This window comes from Saccostrea echinata, unplaced genomic scaffold, assembly GCF_033153115.1.
Source record: "Saccostrea echinata isolate AGI-Se365-2 ecotype Australia unplaced genomic scaffold, CSIRO_AGI_Sech_v1 ptg000052l, whole genome shotgun sequence".
NCBI lineage: Eukaryota > Metazoa > Mollusca > Bivalvia > Ostreida > Ostreidae > Saccostrea > Saccostrea echinata.
The window spans coordinates 1,087,782-1,107,500 of NW_026889801.1; the positions used below are offsets into that span (position 1 = coordinate 1,087,782).

A 19,719-nucleotide genomic window follows, 5' to 3' on the forward strand; every position below is an offset into this window, starting at 1 on the left:
AACCAATTAAAATTAAATCTGATTAATTCAAGAACCTGCAGCACAACTGTAAGTGTAGTGAGTTTATGAGCAGATCCAATATCTAACTTTATTTAGATCATGCATTTATTTGTTAACCCAGTTTTTAAATCAGTCATTCACCTAAAAATATAACAACTTGCAAACAGTGGCTCTTTTCATTAAAAATCTTATGACAAAAGTTAAAAATTAAACAGCTTTGTAATTTTTTTGTTAAATAAAGATATTTTTTCTAAAAGGTTATTTACAATGTAACATAAATGTAATAGAAATAAATTTTTTTATGACCTACGACAGTTAGATACTTGCTGTAGAATGGGAAGATTTTTTTCTTTAATAGTCATATAAGATTTTTGTGAAAAAGGCCGCAGGTTGAAAAAACCAAAAAGATAAAAAGATTTCATCTAAAATTTATTTCATATTTAATTTATCTCGTAACATCAGTCATCAAATTCTGACTGAGAGTGATGTAAACTACTTGACAAAACTTTCACTGCCATGTCTATTCGTTCCCTCAATAAAGGAGTGTCTCTCACATCCTTAGATTTTTTCCTCAGTAAGAAATGCTGCATGAATAACTTGAGTCCCTCATGTAAATGGTGAAGTTTGGATAATGGAGCTATCCTCTGGAACACGGATTTAGTGACATCCTCCGGATTATCCAGCAGAACACTCTGTATCAGCTGTTTGAGGAATCTCAGCATGTGTACACCAAGTGTGCCAAATTCTACCACCTAAAACATTAATACATACATGTATAGTAAAACATATTTATATCGAAATGCTAGGGAAGAACAGTTTTCCTTTGTTATAAATATAATTTGTGATATCCCTTAATTTCATGTTTCAAAACCACCAGCAAGGAAAATCACTTCACTGTGGATGTAAATTCCTTATAGGTGTGTTCGCTACAAGCTTGTACTACTGTACATTTTGACAGGACTGAAAAGTGATAGCATTTTTAAAACAGCCATAATGATTATGTTTTACTGAAAAACACAACTACAGGTACATACATGAATGTACATGTACATGTCTATACTTGATGATAATGGATAAGTTATTATCTTTTTGAAAAATGCAACCACCTGAATATTTCATAAATTATACCTCATTGCAATAACTCTATAAAAGTGTTACATCAATGGACTCTTCAGAACACTTAAGAAAACTCAGAACTTGCAGTATTCAGATGCTTTTTTTTAATTGAAAGTGATTTGGACATTGAGCAGGGCTGAATTTGAAAGCTTGTGCTGATTTTCAAAATTCTGGCTTGATCTGAACTATACAAAATGTAATAAACAATTTATTTATACATGATCAAGAAAGAGATATGAAGAGTTATTTATATAAGGAAAAATCATATTCCCCTCGGGCAGAGCCCTCAGGGAATATAATATTCCTTAGCTGAATAACTCTTCATATCTCCCTCAAGATCTAATACTTGTCTTCTGGTAAATTGCACATGCTTGTTAACTAGAAGAACTTTTGAAAGACAAACTGAGGGTGAGTTGTTTTACCTTTAGGACAGATAGCGACATGGCTTTGGTAGAGAGTAACTGAGATAAGAGCTGACTGAGATGCTCTCTCTGTAACTGAGATAACTTCTTCATGTCCTTAAACTTGTCCCACATTAAAAACTGGGTTGACATCTGCAAAATAAATTCAAATGAATGCATGTTATGATTTAAGATACTATGGAACAAAAAGTAAACCAAACATTAATATTTAAAGGGTGTATGTAAATACATTTACACTGTATACCAGTAGTTAAAACCTATTTACAGACTTTATATTTGTATCATAATTTTAAAATTGCAATTGAACTAATTCAAGAGGAAATACTGAGAAATCAGATTAAATATTGGCATCATGTTAAAACATCCAACTCAATAAGACAAGTTGTGCTTCAACAATGGACCTTCTACATGTATCTACTGAACCTAGAATAACATGACTGGAAATTTTTATCAATTTTCAAAATAATATAATGTATACAGAGGTGGCTGACCTGGAATCTCCTGTGATACAGACAGAACTTCTGTAGCAGTAACATATAGAAGGGGTTAAAACTCTTCTCCTGTAGACACAAATCTACGATGATGTGGATTATCTCCCTTTCCTGCTGGTTTTTCAACCCCAGACGCAACAACTTATCAAATGCATCAATGTAATCCTACAGAATATATGAATATAAAATATTCATCAATTAAAAATTCACTCTAAACAAATAATTAATGATTCTTCTTTGTGGTAATATTACCAGATACATAAAATTTTAATGTAACAACAAACAGTATATGTGGCATAAAAAGCAGCATGAAAGTTGCATTGCAGACTAATGGTAGAAGCGAGTTAATATTCTGTGACAGAGGATGAAGACTCTGAAGATACTGACCTGACTAGACATGATGATGCAGAAAATGTTCTTCCTGATGTCAGTGTTCATTCTTTGTTTCCGTGCCAACTCCAGCAGCTGGGCGCTGACATCTCCAACAATTGACTCCATCTTGACTACAACAGGAAAGGAGTTCTACAGTCATTTGTATTATTCAAAAAATTGTATACTGTTAATAGAACGTGTACTGTGTTAATATCAAACCCAAAAGCCTCTCATGAGACTATTAAGCTACATGTAAATAGGTTTGCACTTATAAAATTGAAGAGGAAAGTTGCAGTGGACTAAAAACACTTTTTGTTTTACATTTGCAGAATTACATGTATAATATATTGATGTTTTCTAAACTTGTACCAAATTTTCTTAAAATCAAACTAAACCTGTTTTGAAAAAAAAAATGTTTACAGAAAGATGGATAACCATTGCATAAGCTCTTCTGGTCTTTGATAAAAATTCGAGTTTGAAGAACTACAAATATAAAACTATCCCATATTAAAGTCCAATGTCATCAATTGTTGAGAGTCAATTGGATAATAGTTTTGCACAAAATTAGCCACATTTTTCATCATTTTAGTAATCTTGCCATAAAACAAGCAATCAAGTCCAAATCCCTAGCAGGGGAAGTCTCCCAAATTAGATTTGAAATCTCAGACAAGAAAGTAAAATTGAACATGCTATATTCAAACATCCTACTTTCTAAATGATGATATGCCCCCCAAAAAACATACAAGTACCAGGGTAATCTAGATGGCTCTTCCTAATTTACTTTATTTCTCAAAAGTTTTTTTTTTTTCATTCATAAATTTCATGTGTAGTGAAGAAGCAAGCTTCCATCAACCCCCCTCTACTGACCTGCAGGTTTTGTGTCCTCCGTGGGTCCCTCCCATGCTGACCCCACCAACCACCATCTGCCCCGCTCCTCTGCATTCATTAGGTCCTTTAGACTGATGTGTAGCATGCCTTCTCCAAGTGTGCTTCCTTTCAACAGACAACACCTTATAGTGTCTCATGTACCAAAAATATATACATGTATTGTATATGTGACAGGCATGAAATTACAGTGTATGCTACATGTACATGTATATCTAACTAACACACTGTAACTTAATTCTTCAATTTACATGTATTTGGAAGCTAGTGATGTGCTTCTTCATTTGACAAATATGTGGATAACATTTCCATACAAAGCATACATAGATGTACATAAAAATTTTATTTCAAAATAGACTAAACTTAATAATACATAATATGTGAAACATAATAAACATGACTACCTACAATACACATTAACTCCTCATCTTCACTATATATACCTGTATAATTGAAAATCTCAGTATATTTCATTAATGCTGAGCTCTGCTCACCCACTGTTTTTATAATTTACCTCTCAGTATTCCCCTGGCCACTTTTTTGAGATGTTCCTGGTGCTCTGGATCGTAGTTGGGTATTTTCCTCATGTTGTTGTTCTTTATAGCCATAATGACCTCCAGCATGTATTTGACATGGGACGACTGTTCCCCTTCCAGAGATTTGGCCGCTGACTGAATCTCTAAGATAACCTCCTTTAGACCATTAGGGTTGTCTTTTCTCAGGGTAAAGCCAACATCTAGGGAAGAAGAGAATATTACTATGGATTATGTTTGATGAATGTACAGGAACTTTTAAAATTTTAGCATATTGGTACTTACACTGAAATTTGTTCAATGTGCATGAGTAATTGTCTTTTACTCCTTGAAATTGGTTTGTATATGGACCGCCAGAGCTTTGAATGAGTCTGGTTAGAACTGATTCTTATCTGCAATATTTTTGTCATGTTTATATCCATCTAATCAAGAGAGAAATTCTACTGGTTGAAAACAGGACATGTCTACAGTGAAAATTTGAGATGTCTCCCCATGAATTTTGATCACAAGGAGTCCATGCTCTAGAAAGATCACTTCAAAGGGAGATAACACCACTGTAATGTTACCAACAATTAAAAGCAATCCAGTTTCAATGGGTCTGACAAATCAACAGGGGATGCTTATTCCTCCTAGGAACCTGATCCCACCTTTGGAATTTCCAGTGCTCCATGTTAAGCTCTGTTCACAGATTTGTATTGTTTGTAGATTTTTTTCGATTGATAACTGTTCATTATATATCAGAGGAGGACATACAAATTGCAAGGTTAAAGCATATTCTGACCAGACAGTTTGAGTTGTCTCCTTCCTAAAAAGTCAACAACTATACGGTATAACATAAACAAGACTTACTCTTAAGAAGCATGAGTATAATCTGAATATCTTTTTCTTGAAATGACTTCACCAGATCCTCAATAATTCCAAATATTAAAACACTGTCCACAACCTATTGATTCCAAGTAAAACAAAACAAATGTTGCATATGTAACAAAATGATTGGGGTCAATATGATTATTTTTGACACAAAGAATTGCAACAATAAGAATTGATTGACTTTTTAACTAATTTTTACATTTACATGCACATGTAATTGTGAATTTCTGTAATTCTATTACTTGACCTAATGCTTGAAAAGACTCAGTAATATGATTGCATGTACATTGTATTTTGGTACATCTTTTTGGTGTGGGTACTCTACCTTAAATGTATAAAGGAAACCAAACAGCATCACAGTGTTGTCAAGGGATTTGTCCTCCAATCTGTTTCCATGGTTACATACTAATTTATATTTCTGGGCCAAGGTCTGAAGAAACATGGCTCCTATGGACAAAACAGAACTGGAAACATTTATTTTGCCATCTTGTTCAAACATAGGATCTAACACAATATTCTTTGCTACTGTGGCTGTACAAATAACTGTTGCTTTTCTAAGCCTATCTATAAATCAGTTCTCGAATTTTCAACTTTAAAGGTGAAGAAAACATGAGACCATTGGGTGTTGTCTTAATTGCAGTAGGTATGTAGCAACCTTCACACATCATATTCTTGAAATTCTAACATGAAAATATAAAAAAAACTGACTGGTTAACCACTCTATTATAAGAAGCAAAACAAGATTAAATAACTTAAGGATTGGCCCTTTTGAATATCTTCCACTAAAATCAACTCACCTACTTCTGTCCCAATGTTGCCATGGAGAATTGTGATGAGCAACATCATTTCCATGGCAAGTCTTTCTGGTGTCATGGTAACAGATACACAAGCACCAATCACAATGGCAGACAGAGCCTCTGTGACCTCTGCCCTACTGTTGCTACGATAAACAGCCTCTATCTGAGAAAAGATCTGTGACATGTTTGCTTCACTGGCCCTATAAAAAAAGGCATATGAATCAATCGATCTTTTCTTAATTTCTGCTGTAAGAATACTAAACTGTACACATAAATAATGACTACACACTAAATACATGTACATACAAGAATTGACTTTTTTGTCTAGTAAGTTACTGATAGGATTTAGAGCTAATCTAGGATCTAAAGCTTCATAACTATGAAGGGCCATCCAAAAACAAAAGAGATGTACCTGTTACTGTACATTAACATTTAAAAAAAAATCATTTTTCTTAGCTCTGACCATGCATATTTAACATTTTGTACCTGTTAACAAGTCCCTTGAGCTGCTTCTGCAATCTCTCCAACTGAAATTTCTTCTTCTCGTCACTGATCTGCATCCTCTTCCCTGGGGGAATATACTTCCCTGACTGCCCAGAACTCTTAACGATGTTCCCCTCTTTGTCTCTTAACCTACCATATATGTCCTCAGTAACTTCAGTGTCCTCAATATTTTCATCACTACTTTCATCAGATTTCTCTCCTTCCTTCTCTTCCTCACTTCCATCCTCCTCCTCAGCTTCATCAACATCATCATCATCATCATCAAATGTTACATCTTTCTTCTTCACTTTTTTGGATTCCTTTTTCTTTTTGTCTTTTTTTACTGCATTTTCTTCTGTCACTGTTTTAAATTTCACCTGTTTCTGTAGCCTATCATCGCTGGTAGATTTAAGAATGGATTTGACATCAGCTGATTTTTCTGATATTACATCAACTGTTTGATGATGATCATCAGAATCTGATTCCTCATCTTCATCACTGAAGTCATAGTCTTCTTCATCCTCCTCCTCACCTTCATCACTCTCATCTTCCATGTATTCTTCTTCATCCAAATCACTATCCATTTCCTGTTCTGAATCTTCATTGTCCCTGTCTATATGATAGAAGAAAAATCGAAATTTTTATGCCTTTAAATATGCGTCATCAAAGCTACATCTCCTGGTAAGCCCTTTTTTTGGTCTATGACTAGGATATTGCTCGTTAAATAAATACTGTGATACAGAATTTTCTGTACACTTTTTGAGAAGACTTTTAAAAAACTATGAAATGACTTCACAGAAAGATTTTGCATATACAGTATGTGTGTACATTTTTGTGTGCCAGGGACTTTCATTTCAAATCAGTCTTATTATACCTTTTCTTTTTTTGTGTTCTTCTTCATCTGAATAGTCTTCCTCCTCCATATCTTCAGGAGATTTGTCCAGTGCATCCAGTAAAACTGTACTGTGTTAAGGCTTCAGTTTCTAACATCATCACACATATATATATTTGTACATGTATAACATTCATTAACAATAAATTGTACATACATGTTCATTTATATAATTTATAGTAATTATTTTTTGACACCATGCTACATCCAAAACAATATCTTTCTTTACATACGTATAAATTTCAAATTTTTGTTATCTGACAATTAAACTTTAAATTATATATTTCATTGAATATCCCTACAAACACTTTGCATGTTATAAAAAATTAACGTCTTCATCCTCTTTAAAAGTTTGTCATGAGGAAATTAAAACCAATACCCCCCCCCCCCAACCCCCCGTTAAAATATAAGGATACAATCTAGTCCATCATTGACAAAGGCCTGTGGAAGATTTTTGCTCTTCCTTTTGTTGAGATGTAGGTTCTTCTCCAGTTGTTTTAACATTCTGTCTTCCTTCTTATTGTCCTCCATCAACTGCTGCTTTCTGTTGTCTATTTCCTGTAAATTAAACAGATTAATCAATTATCTCAAAGATAAGTTAGTCTTATATCTTAATTTTTTTCAGAATCTTATATAGAAAGAATACTCTGAATTACCCGGTACTAAAAATATAGTAATCAAGATAAGGATCCTGAATTAACATTCAACGAATCTCAAGGTCTTAGCAGTAATTATATGTATATTCTATTCCTTTCTCTTTTCTCATTTATTCCTTTCTTCTTCAAAACTTACTTCTTTTTCTTTCATCTTCTTCACTTCTTTCATTCTAGCTTTTTGTTTCTTTTTCTTTTCTTTGAGTTTTTGAAGTGACTTCTTCTTTGTGTCTGTTTTAACAGCATCTTCCTTAGATTTAGTCCATGTCTGCATATCTGGAAGCTGAACAACAGAAATATGATGATGTAATAATTTAATGTATAATTCATAAGAGAAAGTATAAAATCTCAATAAATGTAGGATTATACTTATGTTCTGGATCAACCATTCACTTCATTTGATTTCAGAGATCAAGCTATTTAAATGCTGCTTCATCATATTCGCCAATGTTCTGAAGTAACCTATACAGTATAGGAGTTCAGTAGGTTCTATTTATGTACAGTTGAAGGCAATAGCACCATCTGTACTTTAAATAAAGCATGAGAAGCATATCAGTCTGAATAGCAAAGGAGCAGAAGATGTTGATACTTTCCTTTACCTGGGTGCTAAAAAAGACAAGACAGGAGGAACAGAAGCAGACATAAGAAGGCTAGGCTTAGCCACAGGTGTCTTTTTTTTTTAAAATCTCTGAACCAAGTATGGAAGTCAGCACAAGAACCAACCAAAGAATCTTCAACACAATTGTTATATCTGTATTGCTGTATTGTTCCAAGCTCTGGAGAACCACCTAGAAAGATGATGAAAGGCTAGACACATTCCACAGAAAATGCCTTCTGAGAATCTTGAAGATACACTGGCCAGATAGGATCTCAAATCCACAAAATTACATAAAAGAACAAGACCCATCCCACTATCCACAACAATCAAAGTGAGAAAATGGAAATGGATAGGCCATTATTCTTCAAAGAGACACCAGTTCAAACATCAGAACTGCTTTAACATGGGCTCTGGAAGGAAAGAGAAAGTAAGGAAGGCCAAAGAACACCTGGAGGTGCACTGTAGAGAGAAACAGAAGAACTGGGGTGGAGCAGTTGGAAAGAAGCACAGTTTATTGCCAATGACAGTGGTAAGGGCGTTATTTATTGAACTGCATATTTTGGTGGCTTGGAATTGTCTCCCTTTGCATTTGCTTAGTAACTCTTACAGATAATTTAAAATATATATTTGTTTCAAGTAGATCTATAAGGAAACTCACTGATTGACGTATAGCAGAGCATCAAAAATACAACCCAATATCTAGTATTATAGCTGGATGTGACCACAGGTAACTGATATTTTTCTATTAGCTACACTGTACCAGATTATTATGATTATGAAAAATGTTTAAGAAACTTTGAGAGATATAGGGAATATCAATATTGTGTGATCTTATATTTGCTTTATCTAATTCATTGCAATGGTGTATATTTGTGAGGCTTGTTGAGTCAATATACACCACTTCAATGAGTTAGACTAAGCAGATATAAAATCACACAATTATAAATGATCTATTATCTCATACGATTTTAATTTTTGACAAAACTTTGAGATAACCCAAGTTCAATTATGTTGATTGATAACTGCCCAAATCAATGACACAAAAATTGATGATGTCCTCCTGTTGAAATTGACATGCAGTAAGAATACAAAATATGGAGTATTTGCTGCATCTTTTATAACATATGTGATAATCTTTAGGAGATTTATTTCATATGAACTTTTGATTGGAAGTTGTAATTCCACAAGAATGAGGACAGAGGAATCACAAATCCTATTCTGATTCTGTGTATGGAGATACGGCTTCTTGTTCTTGCAGATCCATGGTAAGATGTATATACTTACAGAGAGTATATCTAACTATGTAAGAAAGCATTGTTAAAAGGGGCTAGACTTTCCTGCATAGTCAAAGGAATCTTTTACCAACATTACTTATCATTACTTGTGAGAATGATTTATGGAGACCATTGAAGAACATTTGAGGGGGAGGGGGGAGGAGGGGGTGTTAAAATCGTCATCGCAGTAGCCAGTACAATACATGATGAAATTTGACATAACATTGAGGTAAAATGAATATTTTCTTGTTTTTAGTGAACATTTTTGCTCATTATTTTATTTTATAATGCAAGAACTTTCATACAAAGAAGTTTCGATAAATTGACATCTTGAAGCAAGGGATTATGTCAAAACCGGAAGTGCTATTGATAAAGTATGCCCGTGGATAAAGGATAGGTTATATAATGGTTAGTATCCATCTCACGTATGAGATGTAGATAATGTCAAATTAAAGTTTCAAACCAAATTACCACTCTCCCACATCGATATGCATGTTTTCGAGCTTTTTTCAGTTTTCTCTCGTCCTTCCTCCTTTGTTTTCTTGAATACAATATGTCTGTTTTGATCAAAGATCGGTGTTTATCCGAATCATCAATATTCTTCGCGAAACTTAACACATCTCCACGATATTTTTTTAATGCAGGGGCTTCTTTGGCTTTACACTTTAGAGTGAATGCTGTTCGCTTCCTGTTACTCATTGTTATTCACAAAATTGCTTAATATTTAAAAAAGAAACACTGAATATTCGATAAACACGTTTGATATCAGCATGTTTAGTGAATTCACGTCTTCTCACATGGGCGCAGCCATATTGGTTTATATGTCGATCCCGATGAAAGGACTGGAACCCCCCCCCCTCCTCCTTCATTCTTTTTAAATCTCGAATCGACACACTTTTCCTCTATTTTTGTATCCTAATATGCACTACATGTACATGTTATCGATAATGTAACCCTTTTGTCTCTATAGACTAGTTGATTTTAAATATATATCGTTTTCGACTTTGTCATGTTTATATATCAGTCGAAAATGATATATTTAAAAACAGCCTATAGTCACAAAAATAGGAAAAAGGTGATCCGAGATTTTAAAAAAAAAATGAAAAGGGGCAGCCCCCAAGTGCCTGTTAGAAAGTCGACTTTATTCTTGTTGTCACGTACCGTCCATCCGTCAAACTTATGACTCCCCATCCGTCTTAATTGACATATTTTAAAAAATTATTTTGCTGGTTCTAAATCAAAAAAAAAAAAAAAAAAAAAAAAAAGAATTTTGCCAATTTGGGATTTGCATGCCACAGGCACTGAATTATTTCTGTAATAAATGTTTTAGAGTTCAATTTTTTTTTTTTTTTTTTTTTTGCAGAAACAATTTAAGTGTCTACATGCTGTCTCTTACTCGGCTCAGAATTAAAAGTTTATTTGGTGAATTTTTTGATAAGATGAATCTTTCTTTCTGAGTTTAATTTGTACAGCTCAAGGTCGTACTCTCTCCGCTTTGATGTTATATATTGTAAAAAAATTAAAAAAAATATTTTGTATGCGGGGGAGGGGTAATAAGATTGTGGGGAAATGATACTTTGCACACATGTGCATAATCAATCATAGCAGCCAGAGCCTTTGAGTCTTTCAAGTGTCGCTGAACAGGAACAAAGACGAACATCGTTCTTTCTCCGAATTTAAAAGTGCGTGCGTGTGTACCGATAATATTACGTCATAAGCAATTTACGTCATAATGAATAGCTCACGTTATGTGATTATGACTTCAAAAATAATGGCTTATATCCTTGGGTAAGTAGCACTATAAACACAGTAGAAATTAACAAAATATTTTAAGGATATATGTGATTGTTGACGTGTAAAAATTGTTATCATGTAAAAAAGTGAACTAATTGCATATTTATCTCCACAAGTTAATCGAATTAGCTACGTATACAAATAAGAGGAAGATTTTATTATTTTCTCGGAGAGTTTATTGTTCTTTATTATCTTGAATATGATTTGAAGCTATATGTTTAGGGAGGGAAAATGTCTTACTTAAAAAAGACACACATTTTTTAGATGTAAAATATTCATGTACATGTATGTTCAACTTATCAAAGTACATGTATATATTACCGGTATATTTGAGAATTACTTTTGATTCAAGATTATGTACGTATCACTATCCAAATACAATCTTACATTGATTTTCTTATTTTTCTTAATATTTATGTAAAAATTCTTTGAATTCTTATAGATTGTTAACATGAAAGATCCATAGAATGGGGATATTTGGAAATGGTGCGCTCAGTTTTGGCCACTGGTTTGGATCCAGACGCCAAAGTAGTCAAAGCAGACAGAATGATCAGGCGCGCCGATTTCGATTCAAGTTTCTTAAACGCTTTCGTTCCTCTGGCGGATCTAATCAGACTCCCCCAACATGCCCAATCTCAAAAAACTTCGTTGACGCACTCGCAGAAGAGGACTTGCTTGTTCCAGGGTCAAGTGACCACCCAGCCCTCAATATTTGTGTAGGGATTCGGGATGATGAACTACAACATTATAGGAGGCTAAGATACAGGTCTTACGGAAGATCCAGATGGGATGACGTTTTTGCCACCCCTGGCGTACGCAAAGTTGCTCTAGAAATGGATGCCAATGAACCAATAATTGACGAGCTCCCCGCCTCGCTTTGGCTTAATTGTGTTGATCCCATACTTCCCGCTCTCATTTCTCTCAGTGCAATGCAGCGGCGCAGAACAAACCTTACTAAATCCAGGTTAGCTTTATCAAAATTAAATTTTCTTTAAGGTTGATTGATCCTTTGAAAAGAGAGATAACTCTCACTACGATAAATGACTATAATCTATTCCCATAATTGTTTAGTTATTTAACCAATTTCTGTCACATTTTGTCTCACCAGGTACGCTGAAATTGTGATCGTACTTACCGGTATAAGATTTCTTTTGGAAAATCTTAAGTATTGGTTATCGCAAAAATTTTAATTATTGATCACAGAGGGGATATGGACCTTAATTTGAAGAGGTTTATGTCTATATTCCTTCTCAAATTATTTGATGCCACTATATGAATTCTATATCTATTTCAATTTTTTTTTCAAGGCCCTCAGCAACTCCAGTGCAAGATCCAAATGAAGTATCTACAGATCATGGTGATTTGGACCGAGGGCCTCCATGGTTAAATGTCATTGGTCCTCAAAATGTCCACATCATTTTCCTAGTAAATCTTCCTGCAACTGCAGAAGTACGACCAACAGATTTGCTTGGAAATGAATTCTATATGGAGAAGATGCGGATGTTTGATATCGTCACGGTAACGTTATTAAATCACATTATGATGTGGAATTACATGTAGCATAAACTTAATATTACAATTTATGGCATTCTTTTAGCATTTTCTTCTCGAATCATATTGCTTCATTTTTATTGAGAAATAAAAGGCATGTTTAAAATTTTCATATCTAGGCAAGGAGGGGGCGCAAGAATGTACGATCGAAATTCACTAATATTACTCGATCACGTGGTGTTAACTCGTTGATGAACACGGACCAATCAAATAACGAGGAAGAAGAGGATGGGAGTTACCAATCTGAATCGGATTCGGGAAACGAGGGAAATTAAGATCTGATCCAAGGTCTCTTTGACAATAGTGCATGATTTTTGTCGTTTAAACAATAACAAAATAGAAATAAAAACAAAACTCTGAACATTATGTAATTACATGTGTATAGTATTTGATTCAGCTTTTGTTTAAGTTGCATACATATAATATGTATTTCTTTCATCAGTGTTTTTAAATTCAGATGATCAATGTTCTACTCGCTATATTTTTCTTTATATTCAATAAATTTATGCAAATTGATTTAGTGTGTCTATATATATATATATATATATATATATATATATATATATATATATATAAAACTTTCGTATGGAATACTCAATTCCTACGGTATTTGTCCAGTGACTCTTCTAACAAAACCAAACATTTAGTCAATTTATTGTCTGTTTTTTTTTAAATTGCCATTTGTTTGTCAACATTCACGACCAGTGTACGAGACAATTGACATTTAATAAATATGGTGCAGCTTGGGTTAAAGATCTCGGCAAAATTATTAAGAGGGAGCACGACCCTTCACCTTTGGTTCCTACGGCCAAGAAAGAAGTATTATAAATATATACATAATGAAGATGTGTTTGTGAAACACTGATGTCCCCGTATGGCAACTTATAGCGAAGGTTAAAATTTCTCAAATGCAAATCAAATATGTTGGTACCCAAAGTAAGGTCTTGTCTCGAAGAATATGCTGTACCTGTGAAATATGATAGCCCTAGCTGCAACCATTGAATAGATGTGGAAAATGTTAAAGTTTTCCAAAAGTAAGTCAAACATCAAGGTCAAATGGTCAAAATTAATGGTGCCCAAGGAAAGGCCTTCTCACAAGATATACACATGTGAAGTATGAAAGCCCTAGCATCAATTGTTCAAAAGGTATGACCATGGTTAAAGTTTTCCAAAAGTAAGTCAAACTCCTAGGTCAAGGTCAAAGGGTAAAAGATGTTGGTATCCAAAGAAAGGTCTTGTCACAAGGAATACACATGTGAAGTATAAAAGTCCTAACACCAACCGTTCAAAAGTTATGGCCAAGGTTTAAAGTTATGTAAAATTTTGCAAAACTGGGACAAACTCCATGGTCAAGGTCAAATATGATGGTACCCAAAGAAAGGACTTGTCACAAGGAATACACATGTGAAATATGACAGTCATAGCTTCAACCAATCAAAAGTTAAGGGCAATGTTAAAGATTTTGCGGACAAACAGCTAGACAGACAGACGGACAGGGCAAAAACTATATGTCCCCGAATTTTCGATTACTGGGACATAAAAATCAAATCAGTACTTATAAAAGAAATGTTCACTCTGTTACCTATGCTAATTATATTAAAACAAATGAATATAATACATATTATTAGATAAAGAAAACTTCATTTATATAGGTATTCAGTGATCAAGGTGTTATGTCGTGTATTAAGGTGTTTGAGTATTATCAGTACTTTCATCCAAAAGCGAATGTACATACAGATCGGGTTCAATGTCTCACAAAAACTAAAAGTTGTGTTAACCAATGAAAGAACAGTTCACATTTCTGGTGAAAATGAGTACCCAGAAGTCGTCGATGATAAACACAAGAGAAGAACTGAATGAATTAGTACGAAGAAGGACCGAAATAGCGGTATTTGTTATTCATACAAGTTATTCTATCTGTTTCTAACTAGCCACTTGGGTTTAGACATGATCTGTGTCAAATGTTAACGAAAATATTGTGCTATGACGCTGTTATGACGAGTATAAATGGCGGGTAAAACAATTTTTGTCTAACTGTGTGGGGTGCAAACGGAAATATGGTTGTCATGTTCATAAATTTACGTTGATTGTAGTCATTATGTGAAGGCTTGTAAAACATTAATTGTTTTCAAAATCTAATTTGTTGACGCTGCGAACTTTAATCTCATCATCAGATTTCGAGACTATAAGATTTGTACTGACGTCTCTAATGTTTTATCAGGTCTGGTACAATCACTAGATTTAGCTACGTAGCTTGAATTACCTGCATAGCTTTATTTACCTACCTGAAGTAGCTTCATTTAGCTACTAAATCAAACTTATTTCTTAAATTAGCATTTTTCCCAGAAAGTGCAGAAAATTGCAGTTTGATGCAGTGACAATTTTCTACTTTGAACTCATCTGAAAACAATTCATAAAAAAATCACCCTTGGAAATGTGTCTTTTTCTGCGCAATTGCAGTCAAAGTTCTAGAAGTTTTGGGGCTATATCCAACAGTTAATTTGTGACCTAACAGTTACTTCTTGAGTGAAATAACAAAGAAACCAGTTTTGGTTAACATGAGCACAATGTGAAGTAATCATACTTATCCATGCCTCATCGCACACAAGGTGGTGTACAGTTACTCAAACAATGGAAATACATATTTTCCTTAAAAATGTTCAAACGCAGCTATGTTAAAACTATCTCTGCTTTAGATTGCTTTTTAAATAATACCTAGAATAAATATTAGTTGTCATTTACTTGCGACTTTTTGTCTTTTTAAATTAAAAAACATTATTATGAAAAGTTGCCTTGAAATAGCTAAATAAAGCTACCTGAGGTAGGTAAATAAAGCTACGGTAGGTAATTTTAGCTATGTAGCTAAATGTACTGATTGTACTAGACCTGTTTATAATGATAGGGAGTTAAAAGGGTATCAAAATAGGAAAGCTGAAGTGGCAGGGGATTCAATTCAACCCATTTTAATTGTAACAAGCAGTTGAAGTTCAGTCAAGATTTCCTGAATCACATTTGGTCTGAGATTCTTAAGAGATGTCACGACAGTACAAAATTTTTAGTTTCTACGAATCTTACTGAGGTTAGGGCGAGTGCAGTTGTGTATTACTGAATGTCTATTCACTAATTACTGAGATCTGACTTTACAGCTACACCACATATTTGGAAGGTCTAGACTGTGACGTCACATGACGGCATATGCTAGTTGCATTTTTATAACGAAGTGTGAAAAGTGCAAAATTTTAACTATTAAGAACATTTAATCTACTATCTCTCTGCAATATCCGTTAAACAAGTGTATCCTGATTTTATCTTTTGATTCAAACTTTTGTTGTTGAGCATAGTTATGGCAAGATGCAATTTGTAAAGGATTGTGGGTCCAAAGGTTTCTGTGAAAAAAAAAATCATTTGGATCAATGTGCACAGTCTGAATTTTCTCTTCATCTATGCCTAGCTTGAAAAGCTCGCAGTGTGAATGGTGCTTTGCACCGCTTGCTAACATAATACATGTAACACAACACAGGTTTAGCCTATTCCTTCTTTATTTTGCATACAATTTAATATTCTGTATTTCACAAGGTGCTTTGGTTTTAATCTACCAGATATAAGGATATGTATAATACCTAGTATATATACACTCATTTACATGTATATACATTCATTAAGTATCATACATATTCACATACTCTGACATAAATAGAGATGTCTTCCTCTTCTCGATAGCTATAAAACTTATCGTTCAGACGTAATCTCAGCTGAGATTTGTTTTGGCTGGATATTTGAACTAATGCCTTCAAACTTTAATATAGTCATATACAGTGTATATTGGGAAAATCTTTTCAAGAGCAGAAGGATCATAAAGACTACTATTATAAATATGCAAGTATCTCAATTGAGTGGTAATTTTTCAAATCATGACCCCAGGGTCTACTGAGGGGCACAACAATATGAACAAGGATAAAAGCAGGGCTCGTGATTGTCTATAATTGGGGCCGTTTATGGGCTCAATTCCCAATTCAAAATAGGTACGTTTTTTCCCTGTTGAATGTGGTAATTTTCCCAATAGTCATTCCTCCCAAAAATTAAAGAAAATACAGCTGGATATGTAATAACTAAATTTGTTTTTCATATTCCTCTGTATAGCAAAAGAAATATTTAGTGGATAACTTAGACCAGAAACCCAATAAGTCATGATTATAAAGTATAATGGTTATCTCAGAATTTCCCTAAAGGTCGCTATCTTCCCAATTTTGACAGCCCCGGCCCCATTCCCAAAAAGTGGAGTGAGAGCCCTGAAAAGTTTGTTTTAGGAACAAGAAAAGAAATAATAATCTTCTCAATCAGGAGTAATCAAGAGTATAGTCAAAGTAAATCAAATTAATGTGCAAATATTCAAATTTATTTGTGGATTCAAGTTTATTCAAGTTTGTTCAAGTGATGGTCCCTGTGAACAGGTTGTGGCTATATAACTCTGCCCTTAAAATAATTTATATGAATTTGGCTGCATGATTTCTTTTTTAATTTACAGCCAAGATATCAGACACTTCATACACTGTACAGAAATCTCTCCACAGAATTTAGACTGAGATTTACATTATTATTTAATTTTTTTTTCAGGATACCCTTGCCAATCTTGAAAGACAGATTTATGCTTTTGAAGGGAGCTATTTAGAAGATACCCAACTCTATGGAAACATCATCAGGGGATGGGATAGATATTTAGCAAATACAAAGTATGAATTAATACAAGGCTGTCTAATGAACGAATGTACTACATTCCTTAAAAGCTGTCTGTCAGTGTCTTGAGCACTAAACATACTGTATAGGAGTTGAATTTGTAGGTGTTTAATTCCAATTACTTTTCTCTGGGAATTTGCGGCGAGGAACTCATTCTAGCAAAAATAAAAAAGATGTCCTCAGTGTTTTTAAAATGACCTTTTAACCCATAAAATTATTTGTTTCTGTAAAGTGCAACATTAACAAGAGTACAAATGTATTGAAAAGTAACATCAGTTATTCTTCCCCTATACAGTACCGCGGTATGTGTTTACTGATAGTCAGGGACAAGGGTGTAGAAATCATGTTCATCCTGTCATATTTACATCCATCATTCATTTACCTGTCTTGTATCAGCCTCTGTACATTTTAGTCTTATGAATGTAATCCATTTTAAAAGTCAATGAACTATTAAACATTTTCACCACAATTTTCATTTATGTAAATTGTTCCAAAGTCAACAATTTCTTTATACTACCGGTATAATTTCATCTTTCCATGTGAAGTATTGTGCTTTATTCATGCATTTTGTCATTTCATGCTCATTTCATCCCCTTATTAATTCCCAGCCAATCCATAGCCTCTTTTCTAGGAATACAAACAGTAAGGCAGACAAACGGAACAGAAAATTCAAGGAGGCAGATCGTCTCTTCTCCAAATCTTCAGTCACATCAGCTGCTGTGAGTTCACTTTTTTTTTTTTTTACATTTTCTACGAGTCTGAAGTGTTGCTTCTTGCTCTACTGAACAGGGTTTTCTGATTCGATCAAAATGGTGCAAGTACAATTTTTATCTTGAAATCAAGTACTTTGATAAATACCTTCATAGTTCATTTTGAAAACCCTCATTGTAATAGCAAAAAATGCAGATTACTAAATCTTTTCTAATAAATCTTCCACTGTATAAGCAAAAGCACATATACCTGGACTCTGTTTTTTTTTTAGGCTGTCAGTGGTATAGTAGATACATTTGACAAAAACCGTAAGTATATGGTTCATAAACAATACTGTATGTGTACTTAAAAAAGCGGGCTTCATATTTTAGCTGCTTTGGCGCAGACAACGATGCCGTAATTCATGAATACCGCTAAGAAATCATTTATAAATACAATGTATGGCACGGTCATGTATAGCGCTAATTCATGATTTCGCCAACAACTCCATACCAAGTGATTGCGCTAAATTTTGAATGTGCCAATTTATGTACAGTATTTTTCAGAATCGTTGCTTTCTTAAACTTGTTGAATTTAAATAAAATATGAAAAAGACAAGAAGGAACTGGTATATATAGGCACAAGTTTAGTGCAATACCAACAATGTCAGAAAATGCAGTGATTCATTAATTGATGGAAAGTAACTCTGCACACAAATCGTAAATCATACTTAAGCTTGCTGATGATTTGGTTTATTTCATTTAAAGAGCTCATATGAAATAAAAACTTAACAATTTTTGTGTCAAAGATTGGAAACTAATTAAAATAAACCCTTGGTGTTTTAAAGGAAAATATTTTACCATGACTTAATCATTATGAAAGTTAAATTGCCGATTTTCTAACAGGTGACCGAGACTGCCCGTCCAGTCCAGACTCGCAGAACAATCAGAACAGTGCCAACACTCCACAGACAAATGGACAGTCGGACAGCAACGAGTCCAGTCACAACCACTCAGGAAAGCTCCATAAAGGGGGTGGAGTTATACGGCACAAGAAAAATAAAAACAAAAATAAACACAGGTTAAATTTCTCTGTTATTGAAACAGTGACTCATAATTTATTTTCATTTAAAAAAATGTTTTAGTTTATACATTAATTGTTATTTCCATTTATGTTATGTTATATATGTATATTTTGGTTTTATTTTTATTTTTCAGAGTTGAAGTGAAACTGAAAAGAGGAAAAGATGTAAGTTTATTACAATTGATGACATATAAGTTAACTTTATTAAAAAAAAAAGTTCTTACGTACACGTATATTTTAACCATAATAATTGTCTTCATTATGTATTAAACGTGTATTGCTCATTAAGAAAAAAGGAAAGCATCTTCAATAATGCTTAAACAGTACAGTACATGTATGTGATAATCTTTACACTTCAGAAATAAGAGTGGAAAACACCTGAAAAGGTATAGAACAATGGATGGTTCTTTGTAACATTGTATTTCACAAATCATATTTTCATTTCTGTGGTGTCTAGTTGCTAATATTACATATATTATCA

General features: G+C 33.6%; 4 protein-coding genes across 7 annotated transcripts in view; 3 read left to right on the forward strand and 1 right to left on the reverse strand.

The window, feature by feature from the left end:
* LOC133204132 (xylan 1,4-beta-xylosidase-like) overlaps nucleotides 1–19,719 on the forward strand; it is a 478,456-nt gene that overhangs the window by 390,234 nt on the left and 68,503 nt on the right. The window lies entirely within an intron of this gene.
* Nucleotides 434–10,195, reverse strand: LOC133203891 (nucleolar MIF4G domain-containing protein 1-like). Its single transcript, XM_061339688.1, has 14 exons — nucleotides 9,858–10,195; nucleotides 7,654–7,797; nucleotides 7,278–7,419; nucleotides 6,844–6,927; nucleotides 5,973–6,582; nucleotides 5,487–5,686; nucleotides 5,015–5,136; nucleotides 4,669–4,762; nucleotides 3,801–4,022; nucleotides 3,269–3,394; nucleotides 2,417–2,532; nucleotides 2,030–2,194; nucleotides 1,539–1,670; nucleotides 434–752 (listed from the first exon to the last, which is right to left on the reverse strand). Exons 1-14 carry the CDS (start codon nucleotides 10,083–10,085, stop codon nucleotides 459–461), a joined length of 2,679 nt encoding a protein of 892 aa, XP_061195672.1. The 5' UTR covers nucleotides 10,086–10,195; the 3' UTR covers nucleotides 434–458.
* Nucleotides 11,627–13,247, forward strand: LOC133203908 (uncharacterized). Its single transcript, XM_061339706.1, has 3 exons — nucleotides 11,627–12,144; nucleotides 12,488–12,698; nucleotides 12,851–13,247. Exons 1-3 carry the CDS (start codon nucleotides 11,648–11,650, stop codon nucleotides 13,004–13,006), a joined length of 864 nt encoding a protein of 287 aa, XP_061195690.1. The 5' UTR covers nucleotides 11,627–11,647; the 3' UTR covers nucleotides 13,007–13,247.
* Nucleotides 14,488–19,719, forward strand: part of LOC133203826 (chromatin modification-related protein MEAF6-like) — an 11,364-nt gene continuing 6,132 nt past the window's right edge. Inside the window, exons 1-7 of one of the 4 annotated variants that reach the window (XM_061339612.1) lie at nucleotides 14,488–14,619; nucleotides 17,346–17,461; nucleotides 18,085–18,184; nucleotides 18,448–18,484; nucleotides 19,061–19,235; nucleotides 19,373–19,403; nucleotides 19,598–19,624. In XM_061339612.1, the coding sequence (XP_061195596.1) occupies nucleotides 14,512–14,619; nucleotides 17,346–17,461; nucleotides 18,085–18,184; nucleotides 18,448–18,484; nucleotides 19,061–19,235; nucleotides 19,373–19,403; nucleotides 19,598–19,603 (573 nt within the window). In that variant the 5' untranslated portion in view covers nucleotides 14,488–14,511 and the 3' untranslated portion in view covers nucleotides 19,604–19,624. Of the gene's footprint in view, nucleotides 14,620–17,345; nucleotides 17,462–18,084; nucleotides 18,185–18,447; nucleotides 18,485–19,060; nucleotides 19,236–19,372; nucleotides 19,407–19,597; nucleotides 19,625–19,719 lie in introns of those variants that run through there. The other 3 variants (XM_061339611.1, XM_061339613.1, XM_061339614.1) reach the window with 3 other exon arrangements.